This window comes from Salarias fasciatus, chromosome 5, assembly GCF_902148845.1.
Source record: "Salarias fasciatus chromosome 5, fSalaFa1.1, whole genome shotgun sequence".
In the NCBI taxonomy this organism is placed as follows: domain Eukaryota; kingdom Metazoa; phylum Chordata; class Actinopteri; order Blenniiformes; family Blenniidae; genus Salarias; species Salarias fasciatus.
The window spans coordinates 25,481,143-25,502,770 of NC_043749.1; the positions used below are offsets into that span (position 1 = coordinate 25,481,143).

At 42.6% G+C, this 21,628-nt stretch overlaps 2 protein-coding genes across 3 annotated transcripts; both read right to left on the reverse strand.

Annotated features, from left to right (window-relative positions):
• Positions 1-486: 486 nt before the first annotated feature.
• Positions 487-7,736, reverse strand: tnfrsf1b (tumor necrosis factor receptor superfamily, member 1B). Of its 2 annotated transcripts, none has more exons than XM_030091906.1 (9): positions 7,584-7,736; positions 5,921-6,026; positions 4,482-4,607; positions 4,155-4,313; positions 3,297-3,390; positions 2,653-2,921; positions 2,446-2,532; positions 2,210-2,268; positions 487-1,218 (listed from the first exon to the last, which is right to left on the reverse strand). In XM_030091906.1, exons 1-9 carry the CDS (start codon positions 7,638-7,640, stop codon positions 700-702), a joined length of 1,476 nt encoding a protein of 491 aa, XP_029947766.1. In that variant the 5' UTR covers positions 7,641-7,736; the 3' UTR covers positions 487-699. The 2 variants fall into 2 exon arrangements, with proteins under 2 accessions (XP_029947766.1, XP_029947765.1); XM_030091905.1 differs by having other exon boundaries at positions 2,210-2,292.
• Positions 7,737-10,024: 2,288 nt separating this feature from the next.
• Positions 10,025-18,425, reverse strand: miip (migration and invasion inhibitory protein). Its single transcript, XM_030092099.1, has 9 exons — positions 18,051-18,425; positions 17,018-17,202; positions 16,380-16,485; positions 15,822-15,933; positions 15,643-15,722; positions 15,437-15,563; positions 14,302-14,398; positions 13,913-14,026; positions 10,025-10,927 (listed from the first exon to the last, which is right to left on the reverse strand). Exons 1-9 carry the CDS (start codon positions 18,370-18,372, stop codon positions 10,799-10,801), a joined length of 1,272 nt encoding a protein of 423 aa, XP_029947959.1. The 5' UTR covers positions 18,373-18,425; the 3' UTR covers positions 10,025-10,798.
• Positions 18,426-21,628: the final 3,203 nt, after the last annotated feature.

A 21,628-nucleotide genomic window follows, 5' to 3' on the forward strand; every position in this document is an offset into this window, starting at 1 on the left:
CAAACATACATTTTGTAGCAGCAGGGGATATTTGCAGCACAAGTGGAAAGGAATGTCTGTTCAATGCTGCAAAATGCTGGTTTGAAAAAATATCATTCTACTTCAGAAATACCAGTTTGTATAAAAGTGAAGATCATTTACCACATTCAGTGAGAGTTTTTTTTTTGGACTTGAGATTTCCACAACACATCAAACTAGAGATAATTAAGTCTTTCACTGATATATTCAGGATGTAAACTTTTAGCAGCACATGTATGATGTTATCAGACAGCCTTTTATAACCAAAAGAGCCAATTTTATCCCAACACATGGCTTCATTTGGAACCGTAATCTTGTTTTTGAAGTAAATTAATTTTTCTAAATCATTTTGCTTTATATTCCAAAACTGAGGTCCATGCTGCATTCATAGGACTATTTAACCATGATGTCCATGTTAATTCCCAATCGGCTGACATTGTTGCTTTCCAATACATGCTCTCCTTTGGTTTATAAGCATTTTTATTTGCATTTCATCACAAATCATCAAAAATAAAACATTATTTACATATTTCATTATTTACATGATGCGCATGCAGAAAATGCATGCTTAAACCTGATGCCTTGTCCTGACAGGAGCGTGGCGGAGTTCAGCTGCAGGTGCATTGCTTGTGTTTTCCATCACGACGGATGAAAACTTCAGTCTGTGGTGCAGAAGAGTCCTCATGTACAGTAGCTGTCGCTCTCGTGCACAGGCGTTAACGACTCTTTGCCTCCTTCTTGCTGTGGCGTGTTGACACACTCCTCTTCCTCTCCGAAGGGGAGATCACAGTCCTCCGGTTTCAGGCCTGCGAGCAGACACGACCCGTTTCCGATGTTCAGAGTGATGTTGACGTTGACGTGGGGGCCGGGCGTGATGGGGCTAATGATCTGCGGACTGGTGGGCTGAGAGGACGACTGTGAGCAGACGCTGGCCTGGGCAGCGCCTGGCTCTGAGTCAGACAGTAAAGTCATGGGTTCTGACAGGCACAAGTGATGGGGGTCAAGAGCTAAGGTGGCCTGTGAAGCGCAGATGGACTCGTGGCTGTTGTGGCAGTCAGTCCCGGTCGAGGTTTCAGTGGAGGTGCTGCTCTGACTGCGCTCACTGCAGGGCAGCGTCCCTTTTTCCAGCAGGCACTGCTGCTCTGGTGAGGCAGCCGTGAACGTCGTCAGCTGAGATTCCCCCAAATGAATGGAACCGATCTGCAGAGGGACGGGACGGGAAAGTTAGATTTCTGAGTTTCATTGCTGACAAAACGGAGCCTTTATTCTAAAACAATCAAACATTTTGACTGAACATTGTTTAAACAACATATGTCTGTAAATTTGCAAGTGTACGAGCGGAATGTATTAGCAGAAGAAACCATCAGTTTCTGACTTGCTGGTCATCACTGCTAAATCATTAAATCCAAACTGACTGGATACAAAGCATAAACGTGATAACACAAATGATAATTTCTTTGATATTAAATGTAGGCAGACTAGGTAAAATTGGCATAAAGCTGGTGTGACATGCTCCCACTATAGATTTGGATAGTATTTACCACCTGTGCTGACATTACTCTCTCTGTGTTACTTGTGGAATGAAAAACATCTGAAGTGACTGAATCCAGGGTGCGTGACTTAATTTATGAGGATATATTGTTGCTAACTGAATAGTACAGTATGGTACGTGATTTAGATAATAGTGAAACAACTATATATCTATATGTGAAAACTGTATCCTGGTAAGAAAAATACAGAGGTTTAAAAATAAAGAGAAGTACGGTATGTGGCAGAGGTATTTGTTCTATGCAAGTGTTTATAGTACTGAATGAAAATAATGAGGAGTCAGTGGTGGTGTGGAGATTACATGAGACCCCAGAAAGCAGCCCTTCAGATGCACTTTTTCTTCTAACCCAGTGGAGAGGCCCTTTACTGCATGTTTTATATGTTTTTCTCCTTCAACACACCTCAATCTAATGATTATATCATTACCGAACTCCGCATTCAGCGAGGTGCGGAGCAGCAAGGAGAGACATGAAACATGCAGTAGAGGTGCCCTGGAAGACTGATTTCCAGCATCGACCGAAAACGATTTAAATATTGTAGATGCTCAATACGATGCTCTTGCTGAAGTCTGACAGAGTGTAAAAACAAGCAAAGCTGACTGTTTTTTCAGACACACATACACACAAAATAAAAATTAACTCACTTTATCACCGCTCTGACAGTTTCCATTTGCATCTACTTTGGGTTGTAATCTTGCCGAGTCTAGAAAAAAGGAACCATGGGAAGCTGAAAGGGAGTGAAAATGCCATTCAAACAGTTCCCGATAAAGATGCTGACAAATACTGCTTATCATAGTCCTGTACTAGGAGCTGGAGACAAACGTGGCTTTTTCACAGAGCCAGAGTTTGATGAATGCCTTGTGGTGTGGTAAGCAGGTACCTCTCCTCCGGACTCGCTTGCAGAGAAACAGCAGCATGAGAATGACGAGGAGGACGACGACTCCAGACACTCCAGTGATGGCTGCAACTAACGCAGGTAAACACAAACACCACACAGAAGAACGAAGGAGGAGAATGTCTTTCAAACGAGGTTCGTAAGTCATTGCTTTCTTCGAACGACTGATTAGAAACTCTTCGTTTACGGTACCTAGTTTGGCGGCAGGCTCTGTGGTTAGTGGAGGGCTTTCTGTAGAAAGCTTTCGCACTTCCTTTAAAACCAAAGGCGTGAAAAGCTGCGTGGTGCCTCGCACTGTGCTTGGAGCCGCCGGGGCTGAGCTTGCCTCGACCGCGCTCGTCGTCATCGTCGTACTTGCAGTTGTGTGCACGGCGGTAGACGTCAGCTCTGTGGTCTGATGATGTTCACACACCGTGTCTGAAGTGGCATCGCCTTGCCTGACAACAGGACTCCCTCTGCAGCTGCAGATATTAAAGGAGGTTAAAGATCTGAGTTACCAACACCAGTGTACAGTAATTAGCCACAACATTATGACCTGTCATGGCGGTTCACGTTTTGCTGTACCAAAAACAATGGCCTGTGACACAACAGGTTTCCTGAGAGCTCTCTGTCAAAACTCGCATTAACTTCTGCTGCAGCCTGATCGCCTGTCTGCTGTCCGCTGGATCATTTCTCAATCATTCCCTACATGCATCATCCTCCATCCTCCAGTTTTCAGCTTCTAACGTTGAGAAAAAATACCCCTCCTACTAAGATTTAGCATTATAAAGAAATATTTGGTATTGGTCATAATATTATGGCTGATGTGTGTGTGGACGTGACTCTTCTTCTCTTACTCTGTGTGAGGCCGACAGCGGTCTGTGCTGGATTCGGTGTCTGAAAACGTCCCGTCGGGGCATTGCTCACATCTCACGTCTGAGTTCGACGAACCTGAACACGACAGCGACACATTTCTCGTCATGAAACCTGAAGTCTGATCAAGACGCTGATTAAGAATCTTCCTATAGGAGTCAGAACTTTCTTATAACTGCTGCGAACCCGCAGTTTGAACCACCTCCTGCCAGTCTGGCTCGTTGCTGATTTCTATCTTTGTTTTCTGCTCAGAACAAAGCAGCCAGTGAGACATTGAGGCTGAGGTCAAATTACGTGCGCTGGATGCAGCAGGGTCATTGGAAGGTGAGCAGCTTGAAGAAAGCTGGCTTTCGACAGCTGGGATCGTAAATGGAAAAATTGAAAGAGCTTTCTTCAGAAAAAGAATAACTGAAAGGCTGCATGTTACCATCAAATTCATCTTTAGAAATTAAAATCTTGAAAAACTTTTGTAGTAGTGTGAAACTGAATGAGAAACATCCATTTTATGATCAATCCATTGGTTCCCTTTGACTTTTATTCTACAAAAGACAGGTGAAACCGTTAGTATAAAGTATTTTTTAGGTTTTCTTTTTCTTTTCTTTTTTTTTTTTTAACTTTATGGCAACCTTGGATCCCTGAAAGGTGCCAAAATATAAATTATATTACTTGGAGCTGAATCAAGCATCTGATATTTAAAACTGTAACTTTAGTCCATCTTATTTCTAACTGGCATAAAGAATTCTCAAGTAAACGAGGACATTAACCAAACAAATTCTTGTAATATGCTAAGATTACATGTGAAGTGAACGCTTTAACGGTGAGCAATGAGCGACAGTCCGTACCTGGTTTGGAGACTCCAAATCCAGCTTTGCATGTTCTGTACCTGACACACTCTTTGCAGTATGGGTTATCAAATTGAGTGATGCAGTACATCCCAGGCTGACATACACACTTGGCATTTCTGTTAGAGGAGCAAGTCTGGGCATACTGAAGGCCTTTGTCTGCAAATACAGACAAAAAAAAAAATAAATAAATAAATCATATTTTATTAATTGAAAGACTTTGAATTTTGTTGAATTCTGTTTTTAAATATTTTTTTTATAAATTGCAGTCATAAATATACAGTGACACATAACAGTGGATTAAACATTATGAGTGGATTGACTGACTTTCTTTGCATTTGGCGCAGGGGAAGCAGTTTCCGTTGTAGTTCCAGGTTTCTATGTACAGCAAGTTGGCGCACTCCGCGCAGTGACTGTCAGCAGTTTCAGAGCATTCCTGCTTCAGCGACCGCCCTGTAACGACATCCAGGTGATTGCTTTACACAGCCAGTAATAACGGACGACATCCTGCAGCAGACAGCTGTTCTTCCTGCTTCTCACGAAGTTTTATTACACATTGTGTTTAAGATCACAGCATCATGCACAAAATGAAGCTTTGACTTAGATCAGGGGCGTCAAACACATTTTATTTCAGGGGCCACATACAAGCCCTCTTGCGTATCAGTTTTGGCCCACAGGCCTCATGTTTGACACCCCTTATCTAGTTCATCATGACCTGCTTTGAGGCAGGCTTGAGGATATCAAAGGGAAAACAGGTATTCCTATCAGAGGTGGCGAGTCATAAAAACACCGAAAAGTATTCAGGTAAAAATTTCAATAACATCTTGAGGATTTGTTTTCTGATCATTATTTTACAGTTTTCTGACATTTGAAAACATCAATCCTTCAAAATTCTCTCTTTCAGAAATTTCACTGTAAATTTAAGTGAATTAACGATTCCATGACAAGGCGCTGCTGCCGAGATAAATCATCTCTTCCTCCTCATCAGGGCACCTGATTGGTTACTTTTAATGACTGTATATGACCATCTATAACTTCATAGGCCCAACCAGTCATGTCTGAGGTGGTTTTCAAACAATATATGTTACAACACAGGTGATAAAGTATTAAAGTTTAGTGAAAATTTTCAACTATGAATAGCAAAGTTGGTATTTTTAGTCACGCGTGCATTCAATGAACAGGTTGTCCGGATTTGAGAGTTCAGTAAAGGATTAGGTAACATAGATAGTTCATACTTTAGTAGATCCACAATTTAACACCGTTTATAATAAAAAAGAGTCCAGTGAACCCTCCTTGCAGCCCTCATACACTCAGCAGAGAGGAGGAATGTAAAACAATTACTTTCACCCTGAGTGGGAGAGATGAAATGAACTGGTGCGTGAGATCAACCTAATGCTTGAGCTGAAATGAAGTGGACAAATTCTCGAGGGGGAAAAAAAAAAAGAAAAAAAAGAAAAACAGAAACTTCCCAACATAACAGCATTCCTGCTCTTCAACTCCCAAATCACTGCTGTCAAAGCAGCTCTCAGAGCCCAAACAGAGCAGAAGGATTATCAGTCTGGCTATCCAGGTGAGTCACAGTTATCTTATAAATCTTATTTACAGTTTCTACCACAAAAACTGAGACTTTTGGAAAGAGATCTCCGAGGGGCTGCAAAGAACATAAAGTTAGGATTCTAAACAGTTGATGCAAATGCTATTACGAAACAACAGGAAGAAATTGACGAGTTACTGAAATAAAATGGTCTGAATGGGTTTCCACTCACCAGGAGGGCACCTCTTACAGCACAGATTGGAACCAGCAACCTTATATTCCTTCGCTTCATCGCGACACCTTCCCTCTGGGCCGACGTGATAGGGCTGGGAGGAGACCTGTGCAGAGGAGAAACAGCACTTAGAGCAGTGGTTCTCAACCTGGGGTCTGGGACCCTTTGAGGGAGCACCAGAGATCACAGAAGGGACACATTTTGCACATTAAAACTGTGATAAGGTCGTCTCTCTCTGCTGTATCAGTTTTCTTGATGCTCATTTCGAAGACCAGTGCCTTGGTATTGCAATGAGAGAGGGCGTGTCCACCCTTCACTGAAATGTTTTGGGCGACCAAAGATCAGAAACTGATTAGCTAAAAATGACTTGTCTGGAAAATAATTGCAATCGGTGGTCAAACGAGCCCCGAGAACAGTAATTTAAAGAATCCGCAATTCAGTCACTGTGGGAAAGTGACAAGTTGAAGACCAGCCACAGCAGACCCGTGAGCTGCCGAAAAACCCAAATGAGCAGTTGCGGTCACAGGAAACAGGCGACTGACGTGATGCATGAGGTTCTGCTACATCGGACGACTTCCAGTTGGAGAGAGTTTAATCTGGTATTTCTTTGGGGTTTTCGCTTGAGAAGAGGGGGATGTTTCCTCGACCTCTAAGGTGAAGTTTGACATCCAGACAGCAGCATTTGTCATTCATCCACCTGAGAAATGGCATCGCGTGACGATGCGCTCTGTATGACAAACAACTGGAATTCCAAAATAATCAGGATTTACAACTGTACAGGTAATAGGATGCATGTTTCGGTCTGCATGGGTTGTGATGAAGTGGCTTGTATGATTTCTATGAAACTGAACATTGAGCGCAGGGTTTCAGGAAGGTGCCGTGCCACAGAAGCCATTCACACCTCCCCTGTGAGAACCAACCGGAGCAAAGAAACTCGCTGTGTTTCTCGTATTACAGGAAACGGAGGCGGCAGCAGAGAAGTCCTCAGCTCCAAAGCGGAGGCTTCATGTGTGTTGTGACCACCGGTTGTGTCAGTGGCGGCGGCGGCGCTGGCGGTGGCGGCGGCGGCAGTGAGGGGGGGGCGGGGAGGGGCACCATAAAGATGAACTGTGAAGCTTTTCAGGGAGAACATTCTGTTTTTTCCTCTTCGCGTTGGCTGCACGCCTGGAATAATTCATCTTCTCTCAGAAAACTGAAAGTAAGGCAGAGAATCGGGGCAATAGAAGGACTTACTGTTTCAGTGAAAGAGTGAGACATGAAGTCTCCTCGTATTCAAACACAATGGTACAGGTTGAAAACACACCGCCGCCATGCCATAAAGATAAGAGGTGATGATAAAAAGACACCAGACACGGCGTGAATGAGTTAGCTCCAGATTAGGTGGGAAAATCAGTTGAGACAAGTTTAAAAAAGAAGAAGTAATTTAATCTGATCAGCACAAGTCAAAGAGTTGTGAACACACGACACACTCCACACTTAACACACATTGAATTAACTCGGATTCTGGAATGAAGCCTTCCAACTGTGCTGAGGCAGAGCGTCACTCACTGACTGAAAGTGGACGAGCTGGCATGTAAACACAACAACCAGCCTGAAAGAGTGTAGCAGACACACACACACACACACACACACACATACACACACACACACATACGGACCTTACCTTGACAGGTTGGGCACTGAGCAGCACCAGCAGCAGCAGCAGAAATATGTCCTTCATTGTTTTTGTGAAGTGACTCACACAGGAGAGGGTTTCACAGCCTCTGTGCGCTCTGCGCTCTGCATCTTGGCTTTTTTTGAAAGGCGGGTCAATGTTCTGCAAACAGGAGCAGTTTCCTTGAACTGAGTCAAGTATTTGGAGGAAGGAAACGCCGCTGAACTGTAACCCGACCACTTATTTGCTGAGAACATTCATGATTATCTTACAGGCAGAGTGCAGGTCAGGTTAGTCTTGATGCCACCAAACGATAACACAATTTCCTTTAGCCTGGGAGACAACAGTTGATTTAAGTTCTAAGAAAAAAAACAAAACAATATGTCATGTGTGCGTGATAGTTCATTCAGTAACAGTATCATTGTTTCATTTGATCACTTGCAGAGTTGAGGCAACACACAAGGGAAACATGATATGAAGATCCACGTCCACGACTGTCAGTCGCGCTCATCATCTCATTATGTCCTCCATTATGAATTTGTTTCAGTCAAGCAATGAAAACCCGAGACGATCACTCAGTATTCAGTGCTGCTGTCATTTGGTTTTAGATGAATAGCTGGAAAATATGTAGATTCCACTTCTTTCTGGTCACTTTCAACACCGAAACAGGAAGTAGTCTGTTAAAGGTTATGTTATTCACATCGGTCTCGAGACTGAGTCATCATCACGGCACAACTGTCAGAATATTTTGATCATACCAGAAATTGAAATTTTTCTTTCTTGAATATCTCCTAACATTTCTTCCTTCGTCTGTTGGTTATAGATCTCTCAAGTCAACTACAGCTGGAGACTGTAGTTAAAATGAAATCATAAAACCCGAGTGACTTGTAGAAGGTTAAAATCCTGAAAAACACTCAGGTAATCCTAAATAACTGCAGAAATCCTCAGCTTTCCCTTGCTACCATGAGGACATGGGTTCTTTGTACTAGATAGCAAATCCAGCAAAGGCGTAAATTGTGCATTGTGAATGTTGTCTTTGTTTTCCATGTTTTTATGCTGTCCGCACCCCTCCTTTGTTGTGATAAAGGCTTGCAGTTCCCTCCCTTCAAGACGCTTTCTGTACTGAGATTGAATGTTCTTTCTGTGCACGTGCCAGTTCGCCCAAGTTTTAGGTTTTCAAGTGAAAAGCTTCTGTTAACACGATAGCATTACTCTGAGAAACTGAAAACACAGCTGTTTGAAAATGGCCACCGAGGTGAAACTTTTTGATAACAGTTTGACTCTGTCGTCATGTAGACGGGCGAAAACGCAACTTTCTGAAACAGCTTGTCGTGACTCCCAGTTCACATCCTCCTGGGACTTGGTAGTCTAGAGCTGAGAAGCAGGAATTTCATTCCCAAAACAAACAGCATCCGCTCGTAACCCAACATCTTTTTTCAGCGTTTTTAGCTTTTCTGTGTAAAAACAGCTCATTTTCAACTTTTTCTGAAACGAAAACGCCAAAGCGATGTGTTTTCTCTTGAAACAGTCGTGTGAATAAATCACTATTTTGATCAAAACTCCGTTCTGTGGAACAAAATGCAGAGAAGCCGACAAGCACACACACTCAAGTTCGTGTTGGACTGTGGGATGAAGCCGGGCCACGCCGTCACGTTAGCGTTCACCGGGGACTCCGAGTTGAGTGAGGGTGTACTCAGATTGACCCCGACAGTCGATTCAGACTCACCACTGTTCGAGGAAACAACACAAACAGCCACACAGAACTGCTCCCCAGGCCAACCTGGACTCGAACCAGACTTATCTCACTACGAAGCAACAGTGGTAACCACTGCTGAACTCCGTGGCATTAAATTCAAGAAAAAGGTTTTTTATTCCTGTCCCAGTGCATCTGTAGTCCTGTGTATTTTCACACCATGCCCCAGTGCTGTATTCTTTGTTCCTGTCACAGATGTTGACATTTCTCGATGAAGTTCCCCCTCCTACACCCTCGGCATTTCTTCAGTACACAAGCAGAACAGGAGCATTACGTCCATCAAATCTACAGTAAATATCCCAGGTTTCTCTAGAACGTGGAAAATGTCCGAGGGGGAAGTGTGAAAGTTTTTTTTAAAGAGATGTTTGGTTGTTTTCACCTCCCTGAAGTAGCGCACTGATTTGCACGTTTAAGCACTGTACTGATGAGTCACTTCTAGAAGCCCAGTGACATGTGAGTTCGAAACTTGCTGATTTTCAGACAGCTCGAAAATGCTGTCTGTGAATTTTCTATTGGAGGAATACTTTCTCTTTCAGATTCCCCAAATGTAAGTTGTTAGGATAAATTAAACAGCCAAATAAAACAGTGTGCACAACGTTCAGATCAGAAACGGCAATAGATGCACAAATAAGTTCATTTATCATCATTTTATTGACAAAACAAATATACAATAAAGTGTGAAACAGAACATCCAGGAGCTTTTTGTGCAGAGCTTGCACATCTTTCAAGAACACCATGATCCCATTAATAACAGCTGGGAACCGATCAATGGGAAAAGGCATGTGAGCTCTGAGATGACCGAACTTTCCTTTGACTTGATGGTTTGTGATACGGATCTTCTAAACGCCGCCGAATCGCCACAACACGGCCGCAGGAACTAAAAATACACCAAACTCAACTACAAGAATCCAGCATTCAAACAGACCTCAATCAGGTCACGGACTGAAAAAACAGAAGCGCCGACATGGGAGTGATTGTGAGCGTGTGCGATAAGGCTCGCGGTTTCCTGCAAAGAGCAGCTTCTCCATCGGCCACATTCTGCGTTTCAGCTCTGTCTCAGTCCGGCAGTGAGGCAGTTTTACAGGAAGTCAAAAAACAGAAGTGTGTGAGAATCTGGGAGCTAAAGTAAACACACTCAAACAGACACACACACACACTGCCGTTGGGCAGATATGGGATTCACACCGACTTCCCTTGTGTTGCAATTTGCCGATCTATTATAAAAATTTTGCATTTCTTAAACCGTGGAAATGTGTCACATGTTTCAATTCCAAATGTGGCGCAAGTTGGTCTTGCTTCACAGCCACGAGGCTGCAGGCGGTCGCGTGTGGCGGCCAGATATAAAATAGTCACTTATATTACATAAGATATCCTCTTACTAAACTTTATCTCACTCAAAAGCTGATTTAACTCGATTTTATTCACATCCAATTGACGAAAATACATGAAAAAAAAGACTTCCGATGATTTTTCAGCAGACACGGTACGATGTGCTGCTCGCCTTTCTTTTTGCAGAGAAGTGTTGAAAGTTGTGTCGAGCCAGGCGGGACACGTCTGCGATCTCATCACGGTTAGCAGGCATTCTGGCTTCAGACAGATTCTGGGAGGGAAAAAAAAAGAAAAATTAGAATCATTATAATCAATTTGTGACAAGTACAGGATGACACCAGTGGTGGGCCGTCAGGGCCTGCAAAACCTTCTCTGCTGGCCTAAAAAGTATCTGAATTACAGACTGATGTAAATTATATTTTGTCCATAAATAATTCATAAATGATTCCAAACGGTATGTTCCAGTTCCTTTCATAGTTTTCCCGTGGTTGCGCTGCTTCCAGACATGTTTTTTTTTTTTTTCATATTAAATCATTTAACCAATCAGATTTCAGGCATCATCTGTTGCTAGGGTCAAAGAAATCTGCCTGAGGCCTTCACTGTTCGTTCCTGATGGTGCAGTAAAGTAAAGTAAAGTAAAGCTTCAAACAGACAGTTGCTTCAACCAATCAGAATTCGAGTTGGCGACTCAGCGCCTTCTAGCTAGCATACACTAACAACAGCATATCCAGGCCCTCTGATTTACATTCACCAAGAGATACAGTAGGTGGCGGTATGCACCTAAGTTGTTGGTCGTCTACCGCAATTATTCCAAGGAAGAAGAAGAAGACCTGAAGAGAAATAAAACTTATGCCAGAAATACCACAGGGCAGCTGGACTTTCAGCCCTGGCTTTATGGAACTGAAACGCACGGATAATCTATATGACAGAGCAATTGAACTCTTTTTGAGGAAGGAAATGAGGATGGATTTTGTTTAGAAATAATCGGGATTTTGGTGAGTAAAATGTTCCTCTTTTCCTAAATAATATTGCTGTTTTATTAAAGCGACACTAAGGAACTTTTCAACCTTAATAAAACATTCTAATATCTCTTGTGATGATACATCGACTTACAACTAGTTGAATGACCCCTCTGTCACGGGCTGAGGGCGTCAGTATTGCTTCACTTGGACTAAGCAGCTGTGAGGAGGGTGGTAGGAACCCTGCACACTAAAAAACTCCAAATGTGCGAACTGCTTTACGGCATGCGTCACATCATGATCTAACATTGTTTAGCCACCATTAGATTAATTACCTTGTCATTATCCATCCTTCACACAGCCACTGGAAACAAATGTAGGCGAGTTCAGTCCGACAGCACGCCACCGGGAGCAGCATTTTACGAAGCCACGTGCTCATCCTCATGGGAAATGTAGTATTCGTTCAGGCAAAACACTACCGCTTTTGTCCACTGGCGCTGCCAAAATCAACAAAAACTGAAAGTTCCTTAGTGTTGCTTTAAGTTGTTGATGCTTATTGTATGTGCACAGATGTAGTAGGAGACTTGAGCACTTCAGCAAAGGCATTTATTCTGGCTGCACAAGTATCTATCTGCTGTGCAACAGTTCTTTATATGCATATCTGCATAATAAGATTTTTTTTTTTACAGACAAAATAGTTGAGAGGTGGATTGGTTCAGGCCAATAGCAGAGCAGGCGGGGGGGCGGCTGCCCCGGGCCCACTGCTGCGTGGGGGCCCATCATGAAGGGAGGGGGGAAAAAAGTGTGCTGAAGAAAATGGTAAGGAAGGAAAGCTGGACTCTATAACAGTCGCGTTTTGAGGATGAAGTTGTTTAAAAAATAAACATTAAAAAAAACGCTCGCCCATGTTGTCTGTTGTTTAATTTTCCCGGAGCTGCAGCCTCGCTTTTACCGTAATGTGTGGAATATGTGCGCACGGCTAAGTTTACTGCGGTCAAGCCAGCCGGCGCTCTGATAAACACAGTCAAGTGAGCCGACACATTATATTACTTCACGCATTACGGTAAAAGTGAAACGAGAGGATTGCAAAACAAACATTGATCACAACCTTATTCATAATTAATAGAAGACGCATAAATAATGTTGACAACAAACTAAACTGAACAACAAAGTAAATTAAGGAAAGCTTGTGATAATGCTGCTTTTCAGTCCAGTCAATAGGCTGTATGAACTGGGAGATATTGAGCTCAAATACTGCATTTCTCTTACAAATATATACATATGTATATATATATATATATATATATATATATATATATATATACAAACACACACACACATATACACACACACACACACATATATATATATATATATATATATATATATATATATATATATATATATATATATATATATATAATTTTTTTTTTTTTTTTTCAATATTTAAAGCGAAAACAAAGAGGTGTTTCTGAAGGAGACACTACAGTAATGTGATTCACAAGTGATTTGGAGTCAATAAGTCAAATAACCTGGGAGCTATTGAGAAAAAAAAATCAAATTTTTATAAAAATATTAATACAAATTATTGAAAATGTTAAAAGCTAAAAGACAGAGGTGTGTCTGAACCAAACAGTGTCGTACATTACGTACATTGCACATTACATTATCTGCGGCTTTTTTTTTTTTTTTCATGTTTTAATGGGGATGTTTGGGCCACAAGGGCCCATAGACAATTGCTTCGCCCCCCCTGGGCTGGGACCCCTGCTCCGCCCCTGGTTCAGGCGAATCTGTTCTGAAGGCCTTAGTGTGAAATGCAATGCAATCCACTGGATGACACCAATGACGCATTCCGTCAAAAACATTTACATTCAGTTTTGCTTTACATGACAAAACTCTAGTTCATTTTGCATTTGTGGAATTTAAGAAGTGCAATTAAAAAACTATGACAATATCAGCTGTTTATCTCTGAATATTTACAGGTTTATATAGGTTAGCTACGGTTGTGAGCAAGCACACTATTCCATCCAATTTAAATTGAACTGTTTTATTCAAAAATGTGTATAAACTCTGAAAAAAAATGTCTCAGATTTCTGAGAGAGAAAGTCTAAAGCGCTTTAGTTCCTACAACAAATTTAAAAATGATAGTAGAAGTACATCGATGCTGAGGAGCACATGTGATCTCATCACACACCGCTTCTCTGTATCGTCTTCCAGACCACAGAAAGAAGCATGAAGCCGTTTGAATATCTTCACATCAGAGCAGAGCAAAGATCAGCTGGTCTGGATGATCTGACCTCCAGTTCCCTGCTCGATCCTCTGGCCTTGGCGTCGAGACTGCTGTGCAGATCCAGGCAGCTCGGCGGTGGCAGAGTGGTTTGGCCCGTGTTCGACCAGCCGGACAGGCAGTGCTGCATCGAGGCAAACAAACCATCACCATCATGAAGACTGCCTCAGATATCACGTCAATGGATGCATGTAAACCTGGTCAAACGGCTACACTATCAATGCTGCAGGAAGTTAAAAGCAAAAGGAGAGCTGATATTGAAAACCGCCAACAAATCTAACAAATCAAGCCTGGAAGATAACATCTGGCCGCCGTCTGCTGCACAGTCACACGTATCAAGCCTTACTGCTGTGAGAGAACTGTTCTGGCTTGGTGACTCTGAGTTCACCGATAACTCACCGATGGTAACCCCAGACTGTCAGAGGGGTCGAAGCTGCACCGCCGGTGAGGTTTGTATCTGTGAGGCGGCAGCAGGGCGCTGCGAGGGATGCTGACCCTGAGAAGAACAAGACGAGAGAATAATGACCAAACATTTGGTGTGAAGTGAACCCTTTTACTGTGTGTCGTGTTGTTCGTGCAGAGAACTGACTGTCATATCTATTTTTTCATCAACAGTTACATAAATTAGACGGAAAGAGTACTGGATTTCGGTCCATTTTTTTGAGAAACAACACTAAACTTTTGTTCAGTAAATGTGGCAGATATTAGGAACAGCTTTCACTATGAGATAAATTTTATAACTGTCTGATCGGCTCATGCTCAAGTAAATCCTCCAATCACCTTATTGTCTTCTCTTCTTCTGTCAGCATTTGATTGCAGACTTTTTTTCCTTCCACTGTTGGTAATGTGCCTCCTAAACTAACTTCAAACGGATCTTATTTGGTTTGTTTTCGTACTATTTCCAACTTTTCTGCTGACTGGCTTTGTGTTTCGATGATGCCTCAGAAATATGTTGGGTGACAGTTTAATTGCGAATGAGACACACGGGAACAGAATTTCTACAAGTTGGCATTCAAGCGTTGGGATTCTGCATCAACTCTGGTCCTCAGGCTCTTTGAGAGAGACATCTTCCATTCTTGAAACCGATCCAAAATGCCTTCACTTGGCAGCACCAGCATGCAGGTTGATGACAGACATCTTGATAGGAAGGTTAAAACACAGCTCTGGCCTCCTAGTGGCCTGCTGCAGTACAGGTAATGTCAGTCTTTTTTCACTGACAAAGATGAAAAAACAACAGAAATTTGGAAGTAAAGTGAATATATATATTTATTATTTCACTTTCTGAAAGCATTTGGCCCTCAAATGTTCCACTGTTAAGAATTCTGACCCTTGGAGAAATACTTAATAACCTCTGCTCATAAAACTGCATGTAAAAAGGAAATATCTGAGCATTTGTGGTTTCGACGTGTGCTTTCATACACCTGTCCTCATTCCATTACGGGGTCATATCAAAGCAATAAATGAGGGCAGGCAGTGTCAGCTGCTTTGCTCATGGGACATGTCAGAGTGCAGCTGAGGTTTGTGCCCTGAGTACCTGACCAGCGCCGGCTCAGAGGTCGTGTGAGGGTGACGGGATTTGTGCCGTTTGCACACAGGACAGCATTCCTGAGGCCCGAGCGGGACGGGGAACAGTCTGCTGTTAATCCGATAGGAGAACGTACCTGCAAAAAAAAACAAATGTTAGCTCAGCCCTAATGGAAGGACAAGGACAGGCCCGTTTAAACAAATGACCCGTCATACACTGATGAGTGTGTGTGTCGGCCTGTGGTGCGTCCTTGTCTCTCAGCTGCTCCGAGTCCTGGAGGCTGTCCTCAGAAAATCTATGAGGAGAGTTAATTAATGGTCATTTGATGAAGCCATCATCAATCATGGGGAAACTTGACGCACATAATCAGCGGGACGTAATGAGAAGCACTTACTCTGAGTGTGTGGTCCGCACACACTCATCTTTATTGAGAGAGCGAAACACGCGCAGGTCATTGAAGAAGTCGTCAGAGCGCTCCATCAAGGACTCATCAGTATCCAGGACTCCTTACAGGGGAAAGAAACCCACAGCTGATTAAAGCCATCTCAGCAGAAGACATCAAATACAGCAGAGCCGTCACCTCTCATGATTCAGATTCACACCAGTTAGTACATTTTGCTTCAATGTCAGACATCAGATATCAAAAAAAAGTGCAAAAGCTAAAAGGCTATATTAAATCTGTGTGAGCAACATTTTTTACGCTTTTCCATCTCAATTTATTTGTATAAATCATTATTTTTTTGACAAAGAATCACATTGTTATAAAGTTATTAATGTTTGTGTTAAAAGAGAGAATGCATGCTATTAGTTTCAAACTGCTTCCCATGAGGGAAAATATTAATTCACAAACTGTGTTCTGGATAACAGTTCTACGTTTTCATGAAAAGCCAGATCGGTAGGCCTGAAGTGGACAGCGTACGTCTCTGGCTCTCAGAAAAGACCCTTATCGTACCTGCTATCCAGTCATATCCAAGCAAAGGCTGCAAATGATGTCTGCCTGTTGCTGGTACATCTTCACACTCATCAGACTGGAATCTGACTCCACTCTGCTCACCGCTCTAAAAACAAAACAAAACAAAAACACAAGCAGACAATCTATAAATAAGTGAACTGCTTCAATTCAGTCATTTTTAGGACATACTCATATTTTATGGAGTGCTTGAATGCACTTGGAATGATACGCCATAAACAGTTAAATATAGGCTACCACAACTGCTTTGTAAATGTGACAACTAACCACTTATTGAAGTCAAGTTGAAACCACAAATGGTGGTTTAGCTGGTCCTACAGCTGTGAAGTAGAATAAACGAAGGTATTTTTTAATCTCAGTGTAGTCATGTTAATAAATATGTGCATCCCACGTTCTCTGTGGGTAAACACAGGGTAGCTATTGATTTGACAGATTTTATGCTAAATTACATTCCTGACCTAACGATTGGCTTTGGACAGTGGAGAATGGAATTCAGTGTGAATGAGCATTAGTTTTGACCACTTTCCGATGAGATCCTGTTAATTTCTAGTAACTTCTAGATTTTGCAGCTGAATTTCAGGACTAAAGTCACAGTCGTGCTGCTGTGTGTGTTTGCTCACCCAGTCTTTACTGTGAGTTTCTGAACAGGTCTTGGTGTCGACTGGCCCGCTGTGGCCTGGAGGTTGATGTCTGTCTCTGAACAGGTCTGATGGCTTTGAATCTGCAGCACTTCCTTCTCTGAGTCTCCCAGACAAAGATGACCGAGCGACAGATTCCTGGATGTCTGTTTGGTCTCCACAAATATCTGATGAAGAGATCAATCAGTAAGTCAATCATATATTGATCACATGCATGTTAGTGGTATGAAATCAGGCTTCGGCAAGTTGAGTTTTTACCTCTTTATGTGACTGAGGAGGATTTTCTGGTGAAGCATGAGAAAACATGTTCTGTGGAAAGTATCTGTCTGCATCTTCATGCACTACCTGACACATTTCATTTGAAAAACATTGACAACATTGACAAGAAGCCCACAGGTTTTCAGGCATTGTGTGACCACAACTAATGAGCAGCCAACTTGCAGGCTTCAAAGAGCTGCTGGAGGACTTGAAAACAGCTCTGACACTCAAAACCTCTTTCAGTTTAGATTTGATTATAAGATCAATCTTGGTCATGTTAATCAGGTCTACTTTGTAACCCTGTTCTATTTCAAGAAATATATGCTCTCATATATTCCTCCCATCCACTCCTAAAACGTGTGGAATACTTGTCCTTTCATTTCAGGGGTAGCAAAGCTTCTACTTGAGCTTTTTTTTTTTTTTTTTTTTTTTTTTAATGTATTTCTCTTTATTTTTCATAAGTTTCAAGCGTTTGAATAGTTTTCTAGAGATGTTTTTTAATTCAATATTTTATTTATGTTGACTTCATCAGTCTTACATCTGATTTATCAAGTCATTTTTTCAGGCACAAACATGTCATCAAGATTCATACATTCAAAGTTTATCAGTCTCTTTCTGTGATGCATATCATACACCAACTGTATCATATATCTGATGCATATTTATGATCTGTGTTGCAGTCTATCGACCTTGTGCATTTTGTTCATGATCCTTAGATAAAAAGTCCCTGTAAGTTAGTATGTTGAAGTTTATTTACCAGCAAATCTGACGGAGGGTTTAGCGAGGGCTGCCCGGGCAGGACTGCCGTGTCCCCGGGTCACAGTCACCAGCTCCTCCGGTGGTCTCTCCTCCGGTGGGGTCCAGCCCTGCTCCAGCAGTCTCCTCTCCTGTCGCAGTCTCCTGTCCTCCTGCAGCCTTCTCTCCTCCTGCAGTCTCGCCTCCTCCGTCTCGTCCTCTCGCTCCCTCTTCCGGCTGTCCCTGCAGCCGCTCAGTCGCTCCAGAGTGTCTCTCTGGAGCTTCAGCTGCTTTATTAAACTTTTGTTTCGCTCTCTCAAAGCTTCCAGTCGCTCCGAGAACATTTCTAAAATCCTTTTTGCTTTACAGAAAGCCAAAACAGGACGCTGCGGCTCCTCTTCCGCTTCAAAACGAGTCGATCTCCATGACAACGCATTGACAACAGCGCTGTGATTGGCTGTGAGCGTCTTTACCCAGGATGCTTTGCTGCTAAACGGAAGTGTTCTTAAAGAGACAGGAGCACTTTGACGGAGCTGCACAGCAGCGTGGCGGACGGCAGGGGGCGCTGTGTGCTCACGGCTAAATAACGAGGCTGCGTTTATACTGAAATACGGTGTTCATTTAAATTGGAGATGCTGGGAGAATGATTTTTATCGTTGCCAGATTTATGTCTGTAATAATTCATCACATATTTCACTGTATGACAGGAATATTTAGTTTAGGGCAAAGATGTAACTCATTAAATGTCATGCAAATAAACTGCTATTCTCATGGTTTCTCTATGTGTGTATATTGCTCACATTTAGGGAGTTATTTATTTACTTTACTGCAATATGAACTACCGCTGGGGATTTAGATCAATCTGAAGAAATGGTTTATCTATTTTGACAGCTCAAGGGTAAAAGCATTTTTTTTAAACCCTGCCTCCTAAACATGGAACATTTCACATCAGGATCTGATTGAGGTTTGCTTCCTTTGAGGTGATTAAACAATTGTTAAAGGGACACAACAAATCTTTGAAAACTTGCAGTCAGTCAGTACTGTGCATGATACAGCTTTAAGAAGGTTTTATGGAGCAAAGTCAGTGGGAAGAAAACTAAACAGGCGAGATGAACTAAAAGTATGAGGACAGGTAAGCTGATGTTTCAGAACTGAGGATACATTACAGGTAGAATGGAGAAAAAAGCTTCTACTTTTAATTCAGCAAAACAGTTATGTTGATAAAGATTCACAAAACAACCACTGAACTATTAAAGGTGCTGTAGGCAGGATTTTGCTAGTCAATGCTAATTTTTCTGTGTTTTCTTTGGATTAAATGTTAGAGTATCCATTGATAATTCTTTAGGAGTGTAGCATAATTGCACTACCGCGAGGGCACAGCGTTTCCATCTGTCTCTGTTCTGAGCTGAAAAGGAATCTTGACAGCTCCAGGTATCTTTGACCAATCACAAGAACCCATGAGGCTCTAACCGTGATTGGTCGAGGGGCGTTCGTCGCACGTTCTTGTGGGAGAAGCTTAACTTGCGTAAGGGCGTGATGTCAAAGAAAACAGGACAGGATTGGCTGTGCTGGGTTTCAAATCGCCCTCTTAGATGGGTCAAATCGCCATCTTGCTTAGGTAACCCTAAACAAGATGGCGGAGATGCAGAATCCTGCCTACAGCACCTTTAATCAAACTGTAGATATTGTCACTTTGAGGCGGAAGTGTTAACCACTACACCACCGTGCAGTCTCACTCAGACAAAAGTCTTATTCAGTGGGATCATGACTGATTATATCTTTAACAATATTTCATGTCTGTTTAAGCCACTGCTAATTGTATTTTACTGACACACTGACGTGTATGACATGGATTTTTGGCTGTTTCCTTATTTAAACCTACACTAGGGAACTTTTCATCCATCCATCCATCTTCAGCCGCTTATCCGGGGCCGGGTCGCGGGGGCAGCAGTCTCAGCAGGGATGCCCAGACTTCCCTGTCCCCAGACACTTCCTCCAGCTCTTCCGGGAGGATCCCAAGGCGTTCCCAGGCCAGCCGAGAGACATAGTCTCTCCAGCGTGTCCTGGGTCTTCCCCGGGGTCTCCTCCCGGTGGGACATGCCCGGAAAACCTCCCCAGGGAGGCGTCCAGGAGGCATCCTGAACAGATGCCCGAGCCACCTCAGCTGGCCCCTCTCGATGTGGAGGAGACCTGCCACCTTAAAGTGGTGGGGGAGTTTGAGTGCCCACGTGATCCCAGGAGCTATGTTGTCCGGGAACTTTTCAACCTTAATAAAACATTTTAATATCTTTTGTGACGATACATCGACTTACAACTAGTTGAATGACCCCTCTGTCACGGCCTGAGGGCGTCAGTATTGCTTTCACTTGGACTGAGCAGCTGTGAGGAGGGTGGTAGGAACCCTGCTCACTGAAACACTCCACATGTGCGGACTGCTTTACGGCATGCGTCACATCACGATATAACATTGTTTAGCCATCATTAGATTCATGACCTCGTCGCTATCCGTCCTTCACACAGCCACTGGAAACAAATGAAGGCGAGTTCAGTCCGACAGCACGCCACCGGGAGCAGCATTTTACCACGCCACGCGCTAGGCCTCATGGGAACTGTAGTATTCCTTCAGGAAAAACACTACCGCTTTTGTCCACTGGCGCCGCCAAAATCAACGAAAACTGAAAGTTCCTTAGTGTTGCTTTAAGCTACTGTTTTACATAAACTCGGTGAAAACAATTAGAGTTTGGTCCAGTGGGTCATCCTCCAGGGTTATTCTATGTAGACAAGAAACTGAGCTTGATAATTCCTCCAATGGGGGTTGAACAACTTGTTGTGGATGTAAAGTGCTTGAAGCACACTGAGACAGTAGACAATATGCCAAAGTCCATTTACTCAATAATAAGTTAAGCTGCTTTCCATTGCTGTTAAAGAGTTAAAACGTTTCAGAAAAGAACTTTACAAAAACTGAGATTAAATCAAGCTAATCAGCAAAACTAAATGATTAGATGCAGTTAGATAAAGCTCAAGAGGAGAAAAACAAGACGACATCAACTGAAAACATGACAAACCTTCAAAGACAAGCAGGACATAAACAGGATCACAAGTCCTGACAGAAAGCCACATTACATATAAAGAGTTCAGAGAAATGGTCCTCGTGGGACGCTTGAAGCAACAAATTGATGGAGATGAAAAACATGAAAAGTGTTGTGGTTTCTTCTTAACATTGCCGGCCTTTATCCAGTCTGAAATCAGGCTCGTTCTTTTCACCAGCAGCTGTGATTTCAATGCTGACAGGCTCATAGTAAAAATCACACTTTCTTCTGGCAGAGAGAGAGAGAGAGAGAGAGAGAGAGAGAGAGAGAGAGAGAGAGAGAGAGAGAGAGAGAGAGAGAGAGAGAGAGAGAGAGAGAGAGAGAGAGAGAGAGAGTTGACTGTGCCTTCACATTACAAACAAAGCAGAGAGCACACACTCATACACTTGTCATGAGGAGGGAGGACACAAATCACTCCAGAAAGAATCCAAATGTTAACTTCAGTTTGTTTTTACTCCCACTTTTCCAGAAGTTTTGCTTTTTCTATTTGCCAGAGTGACCAAAACTACTT

Excerpts from the sequence above, each read along its gene's own strand:
- miip (XM_030092099.1), bottom strand. The coding sequence starts at position 18,372 with ATGTTCTCGGAGCGACTGGAAGCTTTGAGAGAGCGAAACAAAAGTTTA. Across the intron at positions 16,486-17,017 it reads AAACTCACAGTAAAGACTGG|AGCGGTGAGCAGAGTGGAGT; the intron begins GTGAGCAAACAC and ends TTTTGTTTTTAG. Across the intron at positions 14,027-14,301 it reads ACAGTCTGGGGTTACCATCG|CACTGCCTGTCCGGCTGGTC; the intron begins GTGAGTTATCGG and ends GCCTCGATGCAG.
- tnfrsf1b (XM_030091905.1), bottom strand. The coding sequence starts at position 7,640 with ATGAAGGACATATTTCTGCTGCTGCTGCTGGTGCTGCTCAGTGCCCAA. Across the intron at positions 2,293-2,445 it reads CAAGCGAGTCCGGAGGAGAG|CTTCCCATGGTTCCTTTTTT; the intron begins GTACCTGCTTAC and ends ACTCCCTTTCAG. Across the intron at positions 1,219-2,209 it reads ACTGTCAGAGCGGTGATAAA|ATCGGTTCCATTCATTTGGG; the intron begins GTGAGTTAATTT and ends GTCCCTCTGCAG.